The 20,286-nt window shown below is 36.6% G+C and overlaps 1 protein-coding gene across 9 annotated transcripts in view; it reads left to right on the top strand.

Annotated features, from left to right (window-relative positions):
• The window catches only part of LOC139752723 (ral GTPase-activating protein subunit beta), an 83,233-nt gene extending 66,365 nt beyond the window's left edge, over positions 1-16,868 (top strand). For all 9 annotated transcript variants that reach the window (XM_071668560.1, XM_071668556.1, XM_071668561.1 and 6 more), the window contains 8 exons: positions 121-291; positions 2,495-2,630; positions 4,384-4,545; positions 8,684-8,823; positions 10,599-10,731; positions 11,200-11,335; positions 14,201-14,317; positions 16,071-16,868. In XM_071668560.1, the coding sequence (XP_071524661.1) occupies positions 121-291; positions 2,495-2,630; positions 4,384-4,545; positions 8,684-8,823; positions 10,599-10,731; positions 11,200-11,335; positions 14,201-14,317; positions 16,071-16,188 (1,113 nt within the window). In that variant the 3' untranslated portion in view covers positions 16,189-16,868. The remainder of the gene's footprint in view (positions 1-120; positions 292-2,494; positions 2,631-4,383; positions 4,546-8,683; positions 8,824-10,598; positions 10,732-11,199; positions 11,336-14,200; positions 14,318-16,070) is intronic.
• The last annotated feature ends 3,418 nt before the right edge of the window (positions 16,869-20,286 follow it).

The raw sequence follows: 20,286 nt of genomic DNA, 5'->3' as shown, positions 1-20,286 counted from the left end.
ACCAATTATTTTTAATGCTTAAGATTGTCATGTATTCCCTTCAGATGTTTCTTTCTTAATGTGTCTCACCTATCATCCCCTCTTTTGGATAATTTTCATTGTGCATGAATGTTTTTACAGGAATCTGTTGAGTCTGCTGTACCTTCTTTAGTTGCTGTAGACTCAAGCGTAGCAGGATTTGCTCGAGATTTAGATATCCTTGATGCTACCAACAACCGAACTATAGATACAGCACATATATTTTATGTGCAAGCTGGTCAGAGTGTGCCACAGGATATTCTCTCCAATGTAGTAAGTTGCTTTTCTGTCCAATCAGTCATGGAACATTGATATTGTTACTCCTTGCAATATACACTTTTAATGTATCGATAATTTCTTTTTTTTCTCATGTTGTTTGCCAGGATTCCAAAGATTGCTGTAGGTACCTATTCCCAAAAGGACTGGATTCTAGACAGGGCATGAGAATTATCTGAAGAACACAGAAATAGGGAATCAGGAGTAGGTAGAGAAGACTAAGAATCATTCTTAGAAATGAAAGATGGAGTAGAAGGTTATAGTAGACATTTAATGACAGTATTTAGTTTAATAATGTAGGCAAATCACAAAGGGGAAAATAGAGCCACTAAGAATTTTGCTCTGAACATTGAGATTAGGAAACTGGCTTAAGAATATATGTTTTGATTATTTTTTCTCCCAGCTGACCTGTACTCCCAGTCTGCTAAATTCATCCAAAGGCTATTTGTTAACAGGTCATCAGATATGAATGATATGTCAGTTCTATCTGTCCCCTACATATGTCCAATTTCTGTTCTGACCGACCAGTCAGATCTCGAAATGGATGTAAGTCAGACGTATGTCAGCATGGCATGTAGAATTGTGTACCTGTAAAGCATTCTTTTAGCTACTCAGTTTCTATCATGATTATCTCATTTTTCGTTAGCCAGCTTTAATATATGATTCTGTAATTTCTTTTTATCTTTTATTTAATTTTTTTGGTTCATATTTCATTTTTATTTTTTACATTATGCAAGTTCTATTGCGATTATCCCTTTTTTGTTTAACCACTTATATGAATTAACATTTTTTTTAAATCTGTGGTTTACAAAAGTAAAATCTTTGGTTTATTTTTTACCATTTCGGCAGCACCTTATTCAGCAGTTGCTGCATCACATGTGACTTGAACATTCTGCAAACTATATCTTCTTTTGAATCTGTTGAACCAACCACGACTTGTGAAGTTCTCGTTGTAATCCTCACCCACTTCCTCCTTCAAAGTCTCAAAAAAGGTCTAGCCTTTGCCTGATTGTCTGTAAGCATAGTGGTACACATTTTTGTATTTGGTATTCCATCCACAGCATCAACAACTTTTTCATTTCTTGGATGGGCCCTTGTCGCCGCTTTGTTATTATCGTAGACTTCATACTTGCAGAACCTTTCACTGCATCACGTATTTTTTCTTTGTCATTCAAAATTGTGGAGACCGTCAAATGGGGCAACTGTAGATTATGTGCAATCACATCGACTTTATTTCCTCCTTCATATTGGGTGATTTACTTCATTTTCAATTCTGAATCAAGGGTCTTCCTTGGCTTCTTGCCAGATCTGTCAACATGTGATGGGTTTTTCCTTTGCTTGTTATTTTCCGTGGGGTTTAATACAAAATTGGTTTAATCCACCACAAAAATTTGTTAGATCCACTTGAATAACACATGCTTACTGAATGCTGTGATGTACACAGTGGCGGGATATTGTCTGACAGTCACTATTGTTCGCACACAGCCAATAGCACTGGCAGATGTATGACCAAGCTTAATTTCTATATTTCACATATTTTTTATTTATATTTTTTTCGGTCTTATGTATGAATGGTCATGTCACATTGGTCGTAAGTAGGGGATAGACAGTAGTACATTTTAGTTTCAAGGTTAAAGCCAAAGCTGGCTGATACTTCACACATGTTCAACACTTTTATTAAAGCCAGTACTTGAATAGTAAGAAAAATGAGAGAAAATAGTGCTTGTTATTTCAGACCTTTTTCTATGATGGCATAACAAAATTTTTAGAAATTTTAGCAAAACTCATGGATATTCCCACAAGAAAAGGGATTTGTGATCCTTCCTAATAAGGCTTTTAGAAAAATAAGGGAACTTGTTTGAGCTTAATAGTGATGACATCCAAACATAGATTCTGTAAATGAAACACCATATAAGGCTCCATAATTGAAGCAGATATCTTCTGGAACTTCATTTTGAATTAATTTATGCTAAGTGGTACTATGAGAGGATGAAAATTTGATATTTGATATAATTTTTTTGAGGCCTAAGATGTCCCTGCTACTTGAGAATGATGTTGGTGAGAGGTTTGTATTTTACTCGAGTTAAGGGAAAGTTTAAAGGCTGTGCTTGCATTATATTGAGATTGTATAGGCTATTCAATACTTAATTTGAATAACTTTATTTTCTTTTTTTTTTTATTTGGTACATGAATTTTTCAGATAAGTTCAAGTTCTGTACATCCACATTTTATGGAGTTTCTGAATGGGTTAGGATGGACTGTCAACGTTCACCAACATCCAGGATGGACTGGCCACATATCTACTGCTTTTATGGTTACTTCATCGTCATATGATGGTAAACAACACTTGCATGGTTTCTTTATGTATTAGTATTTTTGTATCATTCATCTGTATTATTTTGTGAGAGCATGTTTTAAAATTTTCAAAATGCATAAGATAGGGCTCAGGAATTCTGATACTGAAAGTTGATTTATGTTGCATGCCAGGTGAACTTCATTGCTGACAGAAGCATTAATGTTAGACAAGCTATGGGATCCTCATCTCCAGTAATAGGTATTTAGTGTGGATGCATTCACATTGAAGCACTTTTTTTTCATTGTCCCACTTGTCACTGTTCTTCACACTTTAATTTCACTTTTCTCACTTGTAGACAATCCATATAGCATTTGTTAAAGCACTTGCTTGTAAGGGAGTAAAAAGGTGTACTCCACAAAAAATGGTGGATTAAGGGTTCAACCTCCTTGATTACCATGATATTGTGGTGAGATGAGGGAACATCAAGTGACCATTCACCACTGTGATCACTTGTCTCACTTCACACAGTGCAGACCCATTGACTGATGTACTGTATATCTCCTAGCGTTGTCTTTTTTTTTTTTTTTTTTACTAGCTTTAGTCCAGCAAGGATACCATATCTCTATCTTTAGCGGCTATTAGTGTTTCACAATGTGAATTCTATGAGTTTTGTTATTTTTTGAATAAGTGCATCCGAAGTTGCCACCAATTCAAGCCACCATGGTATGATGGTAACCACAGACATTTGTTGTGAGAGATGGGTTACCCTACCTACTACTTTTTGTATTATGTATTTTCAATTTTTTGTAATGCCATGTTTCTTTTTGTCTAGAATTTTCCTTAGAATAATGATATATGGTATATAAGACTTGTCATTCGTAAGATAGGAATTGATGGTCATGCAACTGGCAATTTCCCAGTGTTCTGCTTTCATGATATAAATAGGTGGGACAGTATTTCAGCTTAGTGAAAGGTTCACTTCTTATAGTTAGATATAGCTTCATATTTTATAATTCTCAGTGTAAGTGCTTGACAGCCCCTCACTCTAATATCAGGGAAAGATAGACCTCCCAAGACCAAAGTTCCTATGACTCGGCTAGTTTACCGACGACTGACCAGAGGAACCATGTCAGAAGGCTGCTCAGAGTGGGCATTTGCAACACCTTTTGGGATTGTACTTTTATGGACCTCAGAAGGATTTTAATTGCCTTCAGCACACAGAGCCCCAGTTGTTGCATATGTAATGTTCATGTCCCTATGGGTTTGAAAGGATTTGCTGTAAGATGTGCTTCAGTGTTGTTTCAGAGTGAAACTTAGTTGTGTAAGATCAGTGTGACTTTTAGAATACAAACTGTAGATATAGATTTGCTTTATAGGTGTGTATGTTTGTTGTTTGAAAGTTAAGAGATATTTCAGAGAAAGATTTGGTTGATGAAGTATGGAACCGTAGGATGCACTAGGCATATCAGAAGGATGATGTTAGGAAGAAGGAGTTGTAAAGTACATGATGAAGGTGAATGGAGAGAAATGATGGTGGTGTTGAGGGGGGCATTTGTTGAAAAAGAAGGGGAATGTGAATGGTAGATAGTGACACAGGAAAGTTTAAGGAGTAATTCTTCGGGGATCTTTCTTTTGGACAGGGGATGGGGGCTGCAGTATTTAGAATATAAATTCACTAGGTAGTTTAACAGTAGTAAAAATTGCCTAAGTTGTGTTCTACCATGAAGTCACCATTTCATAAATTGTGTGTGGGTAGCCATTATGTCTGATATCATTTATGTTTTTCCCTGAAGGACCAGTTGATGCCAACCATGGAGGCAGTGGCTTCAATGGGCGTTCACATGTTCTTTACTGGTCAGATGCTGTAAGTGAGATAGCTTTTGTTGTCCCAGCCCCAACACATGGTCAGGCATCCCCTGGTAGCCAGCAATCCAGCACAAATAATATCAACATGGGTATGTCTTCAAATATTTTTGTTTTTTGTCCTTTTTAGTGTTTTCTTCTTATTGAAATAGTATATTTTCTGTAAAGGTGTTGACTTCCTGTGTGCCTTGTGTTGTACTCTTATTACATCTGATTGTCAAGTTATATATAAGTAACATTATGCTAGATAATGTAGACTGGATGTTTATTCTAAACCTTATGATAAGCTGAGTTTATTCTGCTAAAATATTTTGCTTAGAGTCTGGTTTGACTACATATTATATGGTAAGCTCCAAGTAGTGGTTTAATATCCTCCTAAAACCACCAGTCACTAGTAATTAATTGTGTATCACTGTTGGTGTATGTAGATGATGTTTTTCAGTGGCATTCAGTGAAGTTAAGTAGAATGATTTGCTTTTTTTGTTGATATGTGCAACATGAGAATATGGGAAGTGAATGTTCTAAGTAGCGTAATGCTATAGTATTAATTTAAATGAAGACTAAGCTGTCGATTTTTTTTTGAGAATTTGAGAGCAATCATGAGTTAGGTTGGTAAAGCAAAACTGAAACTGAAATTAAAGGTAGAATTATGTGAGGGATAAGTAATATACATATAGTGAAATCTCTGGTGAATGAAAAGTGTGTAAGATGCCTGTGTGAGTGAGTGCTTCTCTTTACTTTGATATAGGGATATGACTCCTTAATTTTTCTGTGTCCTGGTTAGTTGAAAATAAAAACAGTGGAGATAAATAATGTGTGTAATATTGATAGGATTGAAGGTGTAGATAAACTGTAGATTGAGGATATAAGAACATTTTTAAGTGGTCATTTGAAAAATGCATTGATATAGTATATTACATGGTTCTGTCCTGTTTCCCATTCAATATATGAATGGTTGAAGAAAACTTAATTACATTCAGCAGAGAGAAATTAAAATAAATAAGTCATGAGTTAATCATCACTTATTTTTGCAGTGCATACATACAAAAGCTCAGCAGGGAAAGAAATAGAGAGTGAAGTAAATGCCAAGGACATGGTAATCACTTTAGATAAGAAATATCTTGAATTTAGAAGGCACATTAAGATTATGCTCACAAGCCAAATAATTAGTGGTGTGATTGTGACTTTTGCAACTACAATTCAAAAACTAATGATGAAAATGTTTAATGTATTTATAAGAAGTAAGATTGAATATTCCTATGTCGTATGGTCATCAGTTTAAACAATGAAATAGACAAACTATAGAAAATTCGGAAATACTTGACAAGCAGAATCAGTGGACAAGATCAAAGGCCTAACTTTTAAAGATTGAAAGTATTTAGAGTCAGTAGTCAAGAAAGACATCAAGAAAGATATATGTTATACTTAATCGCTGTCTCCCGTGTCAGCGAGGTAGTGCAAGGAAACAGACGAGGAATGGCCCAACCCATATATTCATGGCAACAAAGAAAAGCTATAAAAAGTAACATCTTAAACCTGAAAGCTACTCTGAAAGGAAGATACAAGATTATCAAATCAAAAGTAAGTATATGAATGCCCAGTGACGAAGCTGGACCATTTATATATTACAATACCAAGAATAATAAGAACTTACTTGGATCAGATTATTTTGCAATTCTAAAGAGACTGAGATTCTCAGGGGTCAGAAATCTCATAACCTTGTGTATTTTGGTAACTTGATTGCATCTTGCTCCTCATTTACCATGTGTTCAGTGCCAGTATCCTACTGTCTTGGCTTGGGTCAACCCATCAGCAGCCATCTCTTGGCAGTGATACCAGCATTCCTTGGCTGTTTTTACGAGCCTGCCTCATACTTGTCTTGATTCCAGACATATGCAGACATTGTATTCTAGCCATCTTTTTATTCTGGCTTCTGTTGCCATACCTTGGATAAGTATTGTTTCCTAATTTGGTTAGGGTGTGTTGTATTATGTACCTGAGTTGATATATATACCTTGTACATTGTTTGATGCTATTACATGTTTAAGTTGTTTATCTCAAATTTAAGTTGTTGCTTATACTAAATGGATGATGGGACGCTTTCTTCCTCCTTTCCACTCTTCTCTTTATTTTCTGGTTCTAGGTTGGGTTTTGATTCCTTTTAAGCCTTTCTGTGTGTTGGCCTAACATGGGAAGTACACAGAGGTAGAGTGGTCACTAATTGAGACCCCACACATGGAGTGCTGGCATTCTTTCTTCAAACATATGGTCTAACCTTGTCACACATAACAATTGACTACGCTTAACTCCCACAATTTAATCTTAGGAACTCTAGATTTTCCTTTGGTACGCACTGTGCACTAGCCCTGCCTTTTGGCAAAACATTAGGAGCGATAGATAGAAGTAATAAGTAGGAACATTTGACAGGGTCATTAGATGGAAATGTTAGGTAGAAGTAGTTGATAGGAACATTAGGTAGAATTAATAGGTTAGAACATTCAGAAGACACATCTGGGTAGAGGTGGTTGGTAGGAACATTAGGTAGAAGCCTCTGGAAACACTGCACTAGAGTTGCCTTCTGCCAGTGGTCTGTTAAAGATGAGGTACAAAAGGCTAAGAAGCAGCACTGGAATTCAACAGTTCTGGAGCCTTTGCTGCGGCCACCCCCTTGAGGGAGTTCCTGGAAGGAACAGGCATCAGAGATAGATAGAGACTGTGTTCCTCATAGGGTTATGAAAGTTGGAAACAAGTTGTGGGTGAAGATCAACCCCCATATTGTGATGAATGCATTGCCATGACTTGGCCCATGTCGTCTGGCAGTCTGCTGCGCCATAAAGCTCTGGAAAACCAGGGCCTGCAATGCTTACATAAGTTAAACATGATTTAGTGGGGTTGGCATCAGTAGGTATTATTGGGTTATGTGCTTACTGATGAATGTGTAAAGAGACTTTCGGAAGTGAATGCTTTGAGAGAAGCAGCATATTGGATGCCTGACAATTTTTTGATGTTGGCGAGTGTGAAATTTTTTAAAAGTTTTTTGAAAGAAGGAAATTACAAGTAATTCCCTATTTGTAAATATCTGTATGTACTGTATAGGGAGGAAATGTTACACCCTTGTGGCCCAATCTTTTGAACATTTCCCATCATACAACTTTGTAAGTTTCTGTATGCTGATTTTATTAAACACATTGTTGGTCATTTTATTTCATTCACCCATCACTCTTACATTTTAAAAGTACTTCCTCACGTCTTATTTACGAGGTTTCTTGCCTACTTTCAAGTTATGTCCTCCTGTTGTTATGTCCCTATGTCTCTTGAAGAACTGTTTGCTGTCTATATTATTGATCAGTTTAAAAACTTAAAGGTTGTGAGCTGGTCACCCTTGTCTCTTCTCTCTTCAAAGTTGGGTAAATTTAAGCCTCTAGCTTTTCCATGTGTGAAAGAAGTGGTGGAAATGAGTGAGCTTGGAAAAGAGATGTGTTTGCAAAGATGATAAGAGAGATTAAGTGAAGAGTGGCATGGGGAGAGAGAAAATGAAATAAGCAGAATTGAAGAGGAATGAAAGGTGAAATGTGTGGTATGCAAGATGTGGGATGTATAGTTGCGAATGGAGGCATGAAGATAATTTGCCAGTGTAGGAGAAAAGAGATGTGTATGGAAAGCATGTGAAGGAAAGTAGTGTGATTTACAGGGAATTACCAGAGAATTTGCTTGGAAGTCAAGAGAAAGGTATGAGAGCAGAAGAGGGCAAATTAGAGATGGGATGAGGGAGCATGAACTTTAGAGAGAACAAGAAAATGTTTTGGAAGGAGGTGAGCAGTGTTAGAACAGAATGAATGAGAGTGATAGTGAGGAGAACAGATGAGGAAGTGATAACGGACAAATAAGCAGAGAAAAAGAGATGGAGTGAGTCTTTTGAAGGAATGTGAATGTGTTAAATGATAGATGGACTCATGTCTTTTATTTAGGACAAAGTAGCATACTGTAGATGGATGTATGGGTAGATGGATGTTTGGATTGATGGATAGTGAGTTGTTTAACATAGAGTATTGATTTAATGATGCTGTAGACGGATGTATGGATAGATGGTGTTTGGATTGATGGATAGTGAGTTGTTTAACATAGAGTATTGATTTAATGATGCGTCCATTGATAGATAGGTATATAGAAGGATGATAGGTGTGCAAATTAGATGGATTCTGTGAAGTAAAATTTGCAATTTTTTTTCAGTTGGTTTTGTGCTTGAATCTTGTGATCGAGCTGGAGGCAGAGGAGGTACCAGTGGTTCTGGGAGTGAACGGTCAGACTCGCTGCCTCCATATGATGGTGATGTTGAGGCTGGTTCATCAATATCTTCACACACTTCACAGGTAGGTTTTGAATAGCTGATTTGAAGAACTTATTTTTTTTTTTTTTTTTTTTTTTATACTTTGTCGCTGTCTCCCGCGTTTGCGAGGTAGCGCAAGGAAACAGACGAAAGAAATGGCCCAACCCCCCCCCCCCATACACATGTATATACATACGTCCACACACACAAATATACATACCTACACAGCTTTCCATGGTTTACCCCAGACGCCTCACATGCCCTGATTCAATCCACTGACAGCACGTCAGCCCCGGTATACCACACCGCCCCAAGAACTTATTATACATTGAAAATTTTTCTCAGGAAGTAAAATTTAAATTTAACCTCATACCTTGGTCTTTTCATTTTAGCTTAACCCCTAAACTCTTCCAGGTGTAAATTTACATAAGGCAGGTGACTCTTTTTGACATAAATATTTGCATCAAGTTTGTCAATATTTTCTCACCCCATCTCTCATCTGCCCCTTTTTCCAGCTACTGCACCTCCTCTTGAACATCTTGCCCCTTCCTTTTACACATCTCTCAGTCATTCCCACTGCTTTATCTCACCACTCACTACCCCTTTTTCACATACCCATATCCCACCTCTACCTGCTACACACTTCTCACACACATCTCAGCATCTCCCCAAAAAATTCCCATTTCTTTCCCACTCCCCTAGATTTATTTACATTCATGTCATTCTTCACCCAAACTTTCCTAATATCTCCACAAACAAGCTTGTTTTCTAAGCTCTTTCTCTATTACCATTCTTTTCCCACCGATAACCTTTAATCACTTCCTGAAGCCTCTACAAACTTTCTCCCTTGACTCCACTAAGAGCTGATCAGACATCCCACCAGATGCCCCAGTCAGCACATATACATCCAAATGTTCTTTTTAGCATGCTCATCAGTAGACATAATTCAGTAATTCCCTTTTACCATAAACTCACTCATCCATGTATACTTATGTATATCTCTTTTTGACACAGGTATTCCCAGTCACCAGTATTTTTTCAGCACCCACAAGCTGTTCACTATTTTTATTTACGGTGTGTATTCCATGCTCTCCAATTATACCCTTAATTGCCACATCACGTACCCTGGGATTCGAATCAACCTTCACTATTACTCAATCCCTCACTCAAAGTTGTTTACACACTCAATCAGCTCCTCCAAAACACTCACTTCTCCTCCTCACTCATCTCACTACCAAGTGTATAAACGCTAACAGTCATTCACCTTAAGAAATCCACTTTCATTTCATGCACATCATCCTGGGGCTCACCACCTTACACTCACACATTCCCATGCTTACTGCAGACTTTACTTGAGGACATACCTAAGCTATTTTTCCCTTTTTTTATGAGCTTTGTTCCTCTCAGAGTCAGATATCTAAAATATTTCTTCCTCCAATTTTTTTCCATTTAAACTTGCATTCCAGTTAGCTTGTCCCTCAACCCTACTGAACCTAACAGATGAAGAACGACCCATCCACTCATATACATGTACATGAACGCCGATACACGTACATATACATACATATACATATCAACATATACATACACATACACTGACATATACATATATACACTTGTACTTATTCATACTTACTTGTCCTCATCCACTCCTGGTGCCACCCCACCCCACAGGAGACAGCATATAACCCTGCCTCTCGCATGTCTACCTCAACATATGCTTTTTTTTTCTTTTTAGTATATTTGAGTTAATAACAAACTAGTTTATAGAAAAGAAAATGACTTATTTAATCTCTCTTAACCTTTAAACTTTTTCAGATGTCTTATGGCCATGGAAGTGAAAACAAAAACCGCAAATTCGGTCGACAGACTAGTGCCATGTCATGCAATGACCACAAAGTCTACTTAGTGTGGCTTGAGAGTTTTGATGATTGTTACACTTTTCCAGCAAGTAAGTACAATGGAGAACTATTCAAAATTACTGCCGTGGGCACTTCCTTGAGGGAGTTCCAGTTGGAACAGGTGTCAGAGATATAGATTGGTAGATAGATAGATAGATAGGTTTCAGTGCATTACACATGATAGCTGGAGAATGGATGTGAGCAGATGTGGCCTTTCTTCATCTGTTGCTGGTGCTACCTCACTAATGTGGGAAATGGCACTTAAGCACAAAAAAAATATGTATACATACGTTTTGTGTATTATAGAAGACAGCTAATAGGGTCAGGAGCAGATGCTGGAAATCCTTTCATCATGTATAAAGAAGGGAAGAAGGGGCCAAGTGAAGATCTTTTCCTTTAAGGCTCCTTCCTTTGTTCCTGATTATGCCTTTCATGCAGGAAATAGCTGACTTGCATGTAATAATATTTGTTATGAATTACACTGTACTAATCTATCTTTTCTTTCTTTCATCCTTCAGATGAGCTGTTGTCTGAGACTGTAACAGGTTTGGAATCTAGCTCATGGAAGGACAAGGAAGCCATTGTACATATAATTTTTATACATGCCCTCACCAATGGACTCTTCAGAATAAAACTACAGGGACAAAATGCAAAGTAAGTGGTGATTTGGTGAGTTGTCAGTAACCATAGTGTAAAAATGGGAATAATTTATCCAGAAACCTTGGGACCAGAAGCGATTTGGATTTCAGGATTTTCCAGTTTTCTGGAACATGCCCTAATATATATATATGTAAAATATAGGATAAACAATGAGAAATAAAGAACAACATTGTATTGAAGATATACAAATTAATCACCTTCTAAAGCGGGTTCTGTTTGATCTATGAAGCCAGCCACATTCAAAACTGGCCATTTTCAAAATTATCCAGATTTCTAGAACTCCTGGGTTTCTAGAATCTGGATGAATGGTTCAATACCTGTAATAACGATGAAGCTATACTGATGAAATTAATGATAGTACTAGTTATACAGTATTTATATTTATTTATTTTGCTTTGTCGCTGTCTCCCGCGTTTGCGAGGTAGCGAGTTATACAGTAGTATGATATTTTTTTCATACTTGTTTGCCATTTTGTATAATAACAAGGTAACTCCAGAAATAGATGAAGAACAGCTTCATTCTGTAACATCCACTCTCTGAAACCAGAGCCCCCATCCACAACCAGGTTCTACAGACCTTTCTGTTGTTTCCTCTGACTGCTTCATGTGCCCTGGTTTAGTCTGTTGATGGCACATAGTCCCTGCTTACCACATTTCTCCAATTTACTCTATCCCAAGCACATCTCACACCTTGTTGCATATTCATGCCCCCAACCCCTCACCACCTTTCTTTTCATCCAACTATTTCCAGTTGGACTTTCTCTTCTAGTCTTTCATCCTTTCCACATGTGCTCATAAGTTTAGCACATCCTCTTCTGCTCTCATGACCATGCTCTTCTTACCATCTCTTACTTGATCATCCCTCCTCACATGATGTATTGTCCTGAACTATTTCTTTTCCACCACAACCACCCTCTTCCATACTTTTTTCAAGGGCCCATGCCTTACATCCATAAAACACTGTTAGGACTACATCAAACATAGAGAGTTCCAGTAGATCTTGATCTAGTGGGATGTCAATGGATGAGTATTTGAAACCCACATTATGAGGGGAATTATGTTCATGACCAAAACTTTCCCCATCCTACTTATGTTTGGCCTACACCTGAAACATCTTAGCTAACTATCAACACTATATTCTGTCATGATTTAATGTAGACTCTGATTCATTAATTATTGCCATTTCATTTATAAATCAGATGGTATTTAAAGATACTGAGAATGCTAGTGATGAGGGCTTGATGGTGGTAGAGTGAGATGGGAGTGGAGTGAGGGTTACTGTGAGGAAAACGGAGGAAAGTAAACCTGTTTATGTTACCCCAAGAATTGTTTCATTCAGCAGTTGCTTCAACTGGAGAGGAGAAATTTTCCATGGTCTTTTGAAAAAGTTATTCAGTGTTAGCTGTGTGGCTTGCCATTTTCTCACCCAGTAAATTTTTTTGAAAGCACATGAAGCATCTGTTGGCATTTTAAAGATCACAGGGCAGGTTCATAGTTGTGATCCATGTCATGAATGAGGTCTGCAACCTTGTATGAATAATCAAACACTTCTGCTAAGTACTTAGTTGTGAATTTTTCTTTAGTGTGGGATGTATGGGTACCAGTATCTGCTTTCCTTATGGAATTTTTCTGGCTTCAGCTACATGATTCCACATCGGTTAGATCCCTAGACTGACTCCAGCAATTCATTTACACCTGCTATTCTTTGACATAATTGTTTCAGGATTTTTTTTTTTCATACTATTCGCCATTTCCCACGTTAGCAAGGTAGCGTTAAGATCTTAACAGAGGACTGAGCCTTTGAGGGAATATTCTCACTTGGCCCCCCTCTCTGTTCCTTCTTTTATAACTAAAAAACCTGATTGCATCACGAATTACATATGGGAACTTGGTGCTCCCAAGAAGGTGATCACCAGCAGGTGGAGTATGATTACAAGTGATAGGAATGTAGTGTTATATACCCATGAAAGGCAGGAAGACTAAAAATTATACAATATCTTTGAATATGAAAAATATAATTTGAAATGGTGAATTGAAATATGAATATTTTCTCAAAAATGTTATTATTGTGAGGCCTTCATACTGTTCTAAGGAATCTGTACAGTGATTCTTAAATGTCACTGAAGCAAAATTCCACTCTGTGGATTGTCCTTTTGTTGGGACCCCTTGTACCTATTTCTTTTCACACTCTCCTCTGTGCACCCAGGACCTTATTGTCCACTCTGGACCTGTGGCTTTTGTTAGTTATCATGGTTCCAGCTGCTGCTATGTCCACTCTCAGATATCTAAAAGATTTCACTTTCTCCAAGTTCTCTCCATTCAAAATCACACTCCAACAAACCTATCTGAACCTGCTGAATTTAACCTAATTTTTACTTACATTAACTCCCAACTTTCTCTTCACACATTTCTCTTGAATTGGATACCAGGTTCCTTGTTCTATACGAGGAGGGAGCTTTACAGTCATGGGGTCCCATATCTTGAAAATTCTCTGCTGTTTTGCAACTTTTGTACTTTATGTTGTCCACATTTACTGCAGCCTCATCCTGTTATTCCATTCATCCACCACTCTTATGTTATAAAAGTACTTTTTACTTCTTTTTTAAAAAGTTTCTTAATTAATTTCAGTTTACATCCTATAGTTATTCTGTCCTTGTATCATATGAACTGTTCACTGTCTTTGTCATCATGCATGAACTGAGAGGCTGTATTTACATGATCCACTCCATAGAACTGGGGATAGATTTAATGATTATTGATAGATTTCTTGGTGAATAGGCAGGAAAGGATTGTAAAATCATTTCACTAGACCGTTTTATTTGAATGCAGAGGATGACTAAAGTTCCAGAACATCTTACAGATTGAATATGGCAGGACCATTAGTGGATGGACAGGTTGTGAGCAGAAGAGTTTTAGGCACCCTAGTGAGACAGACAGCTCTCAACATGTGCAGAAGGCGGCGGCTAGAAAGTGACAGGTTCGTATGGTTTATTAGATCTACTATAAATATTTTCAGTGTAACATATGTGTTGTATGACATCATGGTGACCATTTTCTTGTCTTCTATTGGTAATTTTAGTATGATGCTTTGTAGCCCTTCATACATGTGTTTTATCATAGTCACATGAATTTTCACTTTGCCCATTCATATGATTTGTAATTCCCCTACAGCTTACAATCATTTAACTTAAATATGCTTTTATTGGAAACTTTCCCTATCAACACTTTCTGCATGCCTATGCCATTTTAACTTAGTACTTTATCAAGCATCATCAATTCATAGACTATCCATTGTTGTAACCCCACGTCTATCTTTTAGAAAAATTTGTGTTGTTGAATATGATATACTGGCTTTAATTTCAGTACTATCGACTAGATTTAGCTGAACCACAGCTGTCATGAACACCTTTTTGTACTTAAAAACTCGCTTTTTACCTTTATTATTGTTCCACTATTCCTGAAATTTACTAATTCTCCTCTGATCATTCTTGCAATTTATGAATGATCTAACCTCACTATAGGCTGTAACATTTTCTGTTGCATGGCTTTTTTTATGTACTCCCTTGTATCAGTAGCTATTCATAACTTACGCTCATAGGATAAGAGCATGATAAATTTTCTATACACATATATCTATGGACCATCTCAACATCATACATCTAAGACATGACACAGACGCTTGAGATTTTATGTAAGAAGTCAACAAAGTGGTTGTTTATCAAACAAGTGAAGCTCATGCCACATTCTTACACAAAGAAATAAGAATGTGAAAATAATGAGTACTGCTGCAGCAAGAGTACAAAATGGAAAGTGATCTTTGATAGTTTGTATTGAGTTTGCTTATCTATGACAGATCACAGTTTGGCAGAAGTCACAGGAAAGACAGGAGCTTTAAGAATGTTTATGCATTTGATATGTTTGTCATCCCCAAATATAAGCCCTTGGATCTAGAAGACAGACATCCAGAAAGATTACAAAGAAAGCCAGCTGATCAAGTGCACCAGTTCTATTTCAGCTACAAATGTATAGTCAGCTAACACCTCATCATTGCATCTGTACAAATGTCCAAACAAGACAGTTATTAACACTCTCACTGTGGCAGTTGACTAGTCAACTAAACTTTTATTACCTTTAACTGCAGAAATCAGCCTTTCTCTGAGGCATCCAAAAATTTTTATCGTAATTGTGACAAGTGACAGCCCTCTTTTAGTCTGTAATACCCTCCTGACATTTCTATTTTTGGTACCTGGAAGCAGAGTAGAGAATGACAGTTGTAAACAAACTCCAGCTCACTCATCCATGATGTCTACCAAGCAGTGATTTACTGCATACTTATTTCACAGTAAATTTATTTACCTTAAGTTACCTGCAACACATCTTGATATCCTGTGTTAGTGTTTATGTTATATCACATTGTATTATATAAAGGAACTATCATGAACAGATAGATGGAAAACATGAGGTAAACTTATATCAGCTCAGAAAGTCAATACCACCTATGCTGCCAATGCAGCAATGATTTACAATTAATAGACAGTGATTTAAGAAACTTATATACATATCAAATAATCTCCATGTAGGTATTTAATTAATCCTTAAGTGTTCTACCTGTGATTTTTATGGACCAAAGGTAATTTGAGTTTTCAGTTTAGAGGTTATTCAACTAAGTAATAAGAGATTTAGTTGTTGGTATTGACTGGTATATATTGTAACTTTTTTGTTTTTAACAGCTACCAACCTCCTCATGTGCGGCGTAAGTTGCGTATTCAAGAGATGGTGCAGAAATATAGATATGAGATGAATGAACCAGAATTCTACACCCACCTCTTCACCAGTCCTTTATGTTAATAGTTCTACATAATAAACTAATAAATGCATATTAGAAGTATAGGATTATTTCAACATTTCAATATTTCTATACTTTGATGATTAGTGTTTCTGTACCAGTTACATGTACTGTAGAGTATGATGTGTATTGCATTGCATTATCTGGCACTTTTACCATTTTGCCTGGTAATTTATGAAATGTCACCTGTCAGAAAAAAGCAAAGTGTATCCTGTTTAACTTTGCCAATAAGATACTTCAGTACAAAGTAAGATAATTAGGCAGCAACACAAAGGTTTGCTGTTTGCTGATGAAATGAAATTTTTATGTATAATAACATGCAATTTTTTTGCTTAACACTGTGATGTACACATTGACTTACAGAAACTTCATATTGTGACTTCTTTGTACAGGAGCTTTAGAGATTTGTTTATATATAGATGTAAAATACTTCTTTGTAAATCAGTTGGTGTAAGATGAGTTTAATGACGTCTTAAGTTTGCGTATCATGACTGTTACATAATGATAATATTTAACTAAACACTTATCACTGACACCATATATCATTTGTAACTTAATTAGGTTAGAGAATGGAAAGAATGTCACAGAATTAGTAAAGTTGGAGAAATTTGTGTTTATTGACTAAAAGGGTGTTAATAAGACTATTGTACCTAATACCAAAGAATGGGATTCATCTTATCAACACTGGTCTTACTATTCCTAGTACCTTAGTTTGATGATTTTTTTTTTATCCCTAGATACAGTATTTTTTTCTCTTTCTATATTAACCAGCATAGCTATCTAACTGTCTATATCTTTGGTGCCTGTTCCCTTCGGAAACTCTCTCAAGGAGGTGGCCACAGCAAAAGTGAATTCTTGTGCCATTGTTAACCTCTAGTGTCTCACCCGTAACAGGACACTTGCAGAAGGGAACTTTAGCACAAATTTCTGAGGCTCCTATCTAATGTTCCTACAGACTACTTTTACCGAGTGTGTCTACCTACGTTCCAACCTATTACATCTGCTTAATGTTCCCACCTAATGTTTGTACCCACTACTTCTACCTAATTTTTCTGTCTGATTTTCCTGTTTAATGTTCTTACCCACTACTGCTCTTAACATTTTGCCAAAAGGCAGGGATAGCACATGGTGCTCAACACACTAAAAAAGAAGTTATGAAGAATAAGTTGTGTGAATTAAGTGTTGTTAAATGTTATGTGTGACAAGAAGAGACTGTATGTTCGTGGACTGATTGCCAGGAGACCACATGTGGGTGACGCAGAAAGAAAAGGTAGCTACCACGGTCAGAGGAGTGCAACTTGACAACTGCTGACAACTACTACCTATGTACCAGCATGGCACAAAAAAGAAATATGCCCCAATCTTGTCATCTCAGATGAAGGGGAAAATATGGAATGCGAGAAATATAATAAAGATTGACTAAAACCCTATAGGTGTTTTTAGATGTGGCTCATATAGGTAGATTGTAGAAAAAGGGAAAGACAAAAGGAAGAAGGGAATTCCACAGCTTTGCTGTGCAAGGAGAAACAGAGGTATCTTAACAGTCAATCTTTACATGGGCAGTCATCACACAGAATCTGAGGAAGCAGCAGCCAATAGTCAAATGCCATGGGTCCAAGCCTTAGAAGCTGGATCACATACACACAGGTCATGAAAGCAGTGACCAAATGCTACTGACAGAAGAGAGAGAGAGCAGCAACTTTATGGCAAATAGAAAGGGATTGGTGATGATAGGTGGTAGAAGGAGAATTAATGAGACAGAATGCTTTTGATCACATTTTAAGAGAGAGAGATAGGAGGAGCAACTTCAGATATGTTAAAAGTATTCCATTTTGTGGTGAATGAGACCCTTGTAGATATAGAATAGTTGATCACACAAAAAATGACTGTTACCTGTGCAACACTCCCACTTTTGGAATGCAGATTATATAATATGGATAATGTGGGGTTACTACAATAGTGTGGAAGATGTGGTTATTTCACAACATATTTACATTATTAGGGGGTTAATTCACAGTGTTATGAAACTGAAAAGTTGGAGGCGACTGAGATTCTGAAAGGTAATTTGTTAGAAATTGTATTTTTGCTTTGTTGATTTTAACCAGATTACTGCTTCCCAATTCTTACATCTTGCGCAGGTGTAAATTAAGAGGAAATTTAAGTTGAGTAAAGAACTTAAGTATTGGAGTGTAGAGTACAAGTGAGTGGAAGTATCATCAGCATAGAAGTAAATAGGGGTAAATGATGAAAGATCACATACTAATAGAACAAAGAGTAGGCAATAGGAAGGAGGGGACCCTGTAGGACACCATTTTTGATAAGAAGAAAGGAAGAAGTTGCATCATTAATAACTACTGCACTGGACCAATTAGAAAGAAAGCTATGTATTCAAGAACAGGTAAGCAGAAAAACTTTATAAAGGGAGAAGAATGTGTGTAGGAATTATAGAGGAATGAGTCATGAGCATAATTTGTAATGAGCATGGAAGTGAATGATCAAGTTAAAAAGCTTAGTGAAGTTTTGAGTGGTGAGAAATGAAATTGTTTAAGGAAGGGTAGAGGGCATGCAGGAAAAAAATTTTGCAATCAGACAAGCAATGGAGAGTTTTAAAGTGAAAAGTTGTTTCTTCCATTTATGTATTCAAGGAAGATATGTTAAAGTGAATAGGAAGGTACTTTGGGGTGTTAACTGCATTCAGTGTGCATGGAAAAATTTTGAAAACTGTTCAGAATTTTCATAAAGGAAGTAGTGCATGTTTGGGAATGTGAATGACTATTTTGAAATAAATGTGGGAGTGTTTTATGGATGTGTGGTGTTATGGTGTCTTTAATGGATGAGACTGCATGGAACAAGAGTGGTGTGGGGTGATTGTGATGTGATACTATACCATGGAAAAGCAGATTAGAAAATACAGCAGTTGTCTGTGTATATGATACTGTGTTGGTAGCTAAGTCAGAGAAAGACTTTGATAAAATGGTTTGCTTGTAATGTAGAAGCCAGGCAGCATTAGAATGCATCTATTATTGTTCTGGCTCCATGGTTATGAATTAGGATGAAAGTTTCCATATGAAGATAGATGAATTTGGACCAGATGCTTATATGTGGAAATTTTGATTTTAAGAATACAGTCTGGGTAAACTGCATTGCAAATGGCGATGTCTGGAAGTGAACAGGCTAAATTCTCAGACATTTGTCTAGATTCATACTTTGACCAAGACAGAGAATTTCATGTGCTCACGTGAGAATACAGGTAACAGTCTCCTTCCTGAACATGTTAACAAAGAATGAGCAGAAAGTGGGAGATTCTACGTGTTTGAATCCATTTGGCATAACTGATCAATGTGTTCTAGTTTTTATTTGTACTCCAGAGATAACGTAAAAGAAAACTTTTAAAACTTTTAGCAAACCACTTTTTATGCTTCAGTGACTCTTTTATCAGGGAATGATGGACATTTACTCTGTTTTCCTTCTTCAGTAGAACGTAGTTAATCTGATTTTGTCGACTAGACTTTTGATAGTGTGCATTTGGAAGTTGGATAGCCAAAGCATCCTTAGCACCCCCAAGGGTTCCATTTCTGAAATACTATTCCAGGAGAAAACACTGTGAAATATACGCCATTTAAATAGGGGAAACTCTCAAACAGAAAGATAAGAAAAATAGTGTTAATAAACTAAATAAGATGCTACACATTCAGTGAGTCACTTGCTTAACTTAATACTACTTTGAGTCAGACTACAGAGGTATTAATTTAAATTTATTTTTTGTATAGATGATAGGGAACTTAAACAAGACAGTAATTGGTTAAAGAGTTGATAATTCCTTATGTCCAGGTTCAGTTTGATGGTGAATAGCTTTGTTCCTGAGCAATTCATGAACACCAATAATCTGTAAGTAATACAAAGTGTATTAAACGTTTTCTTTTAAGGAGGTAGGGAAAAGATGAGGGGTACATATAGGGAATATTGTAAAACTAAGTATGAAATTACTAGATATTCTTTGGAGAGGAAATTGTCCTGGAGTTTTTTATGACTTGTATGAGTAAGGAAGAGGTTATGAAGATTTTGAAACAGGATGTATCAGTTCACATGAGCAGAAAATT

Source organism: Panulirus ornatus, chromosome 13 (genome assembly GCF_036320965.1).
Source record: "Panulirus ornatus isolate Po-2019 chromosome 13, ASM3632096v1, whole genome shotgun sequence".
In the NCBI taxonomy this organism is placed as follows: domain Eukaryota; kingdom Metazoa; phylum Arthropoda; class Malacostraca; order Decapoda; family Palinuridae; genus Panulirus; species Panulirus ornatus.
This window is presented reverse-complemented; position numbering and strand designations above follow the sequence as displayed.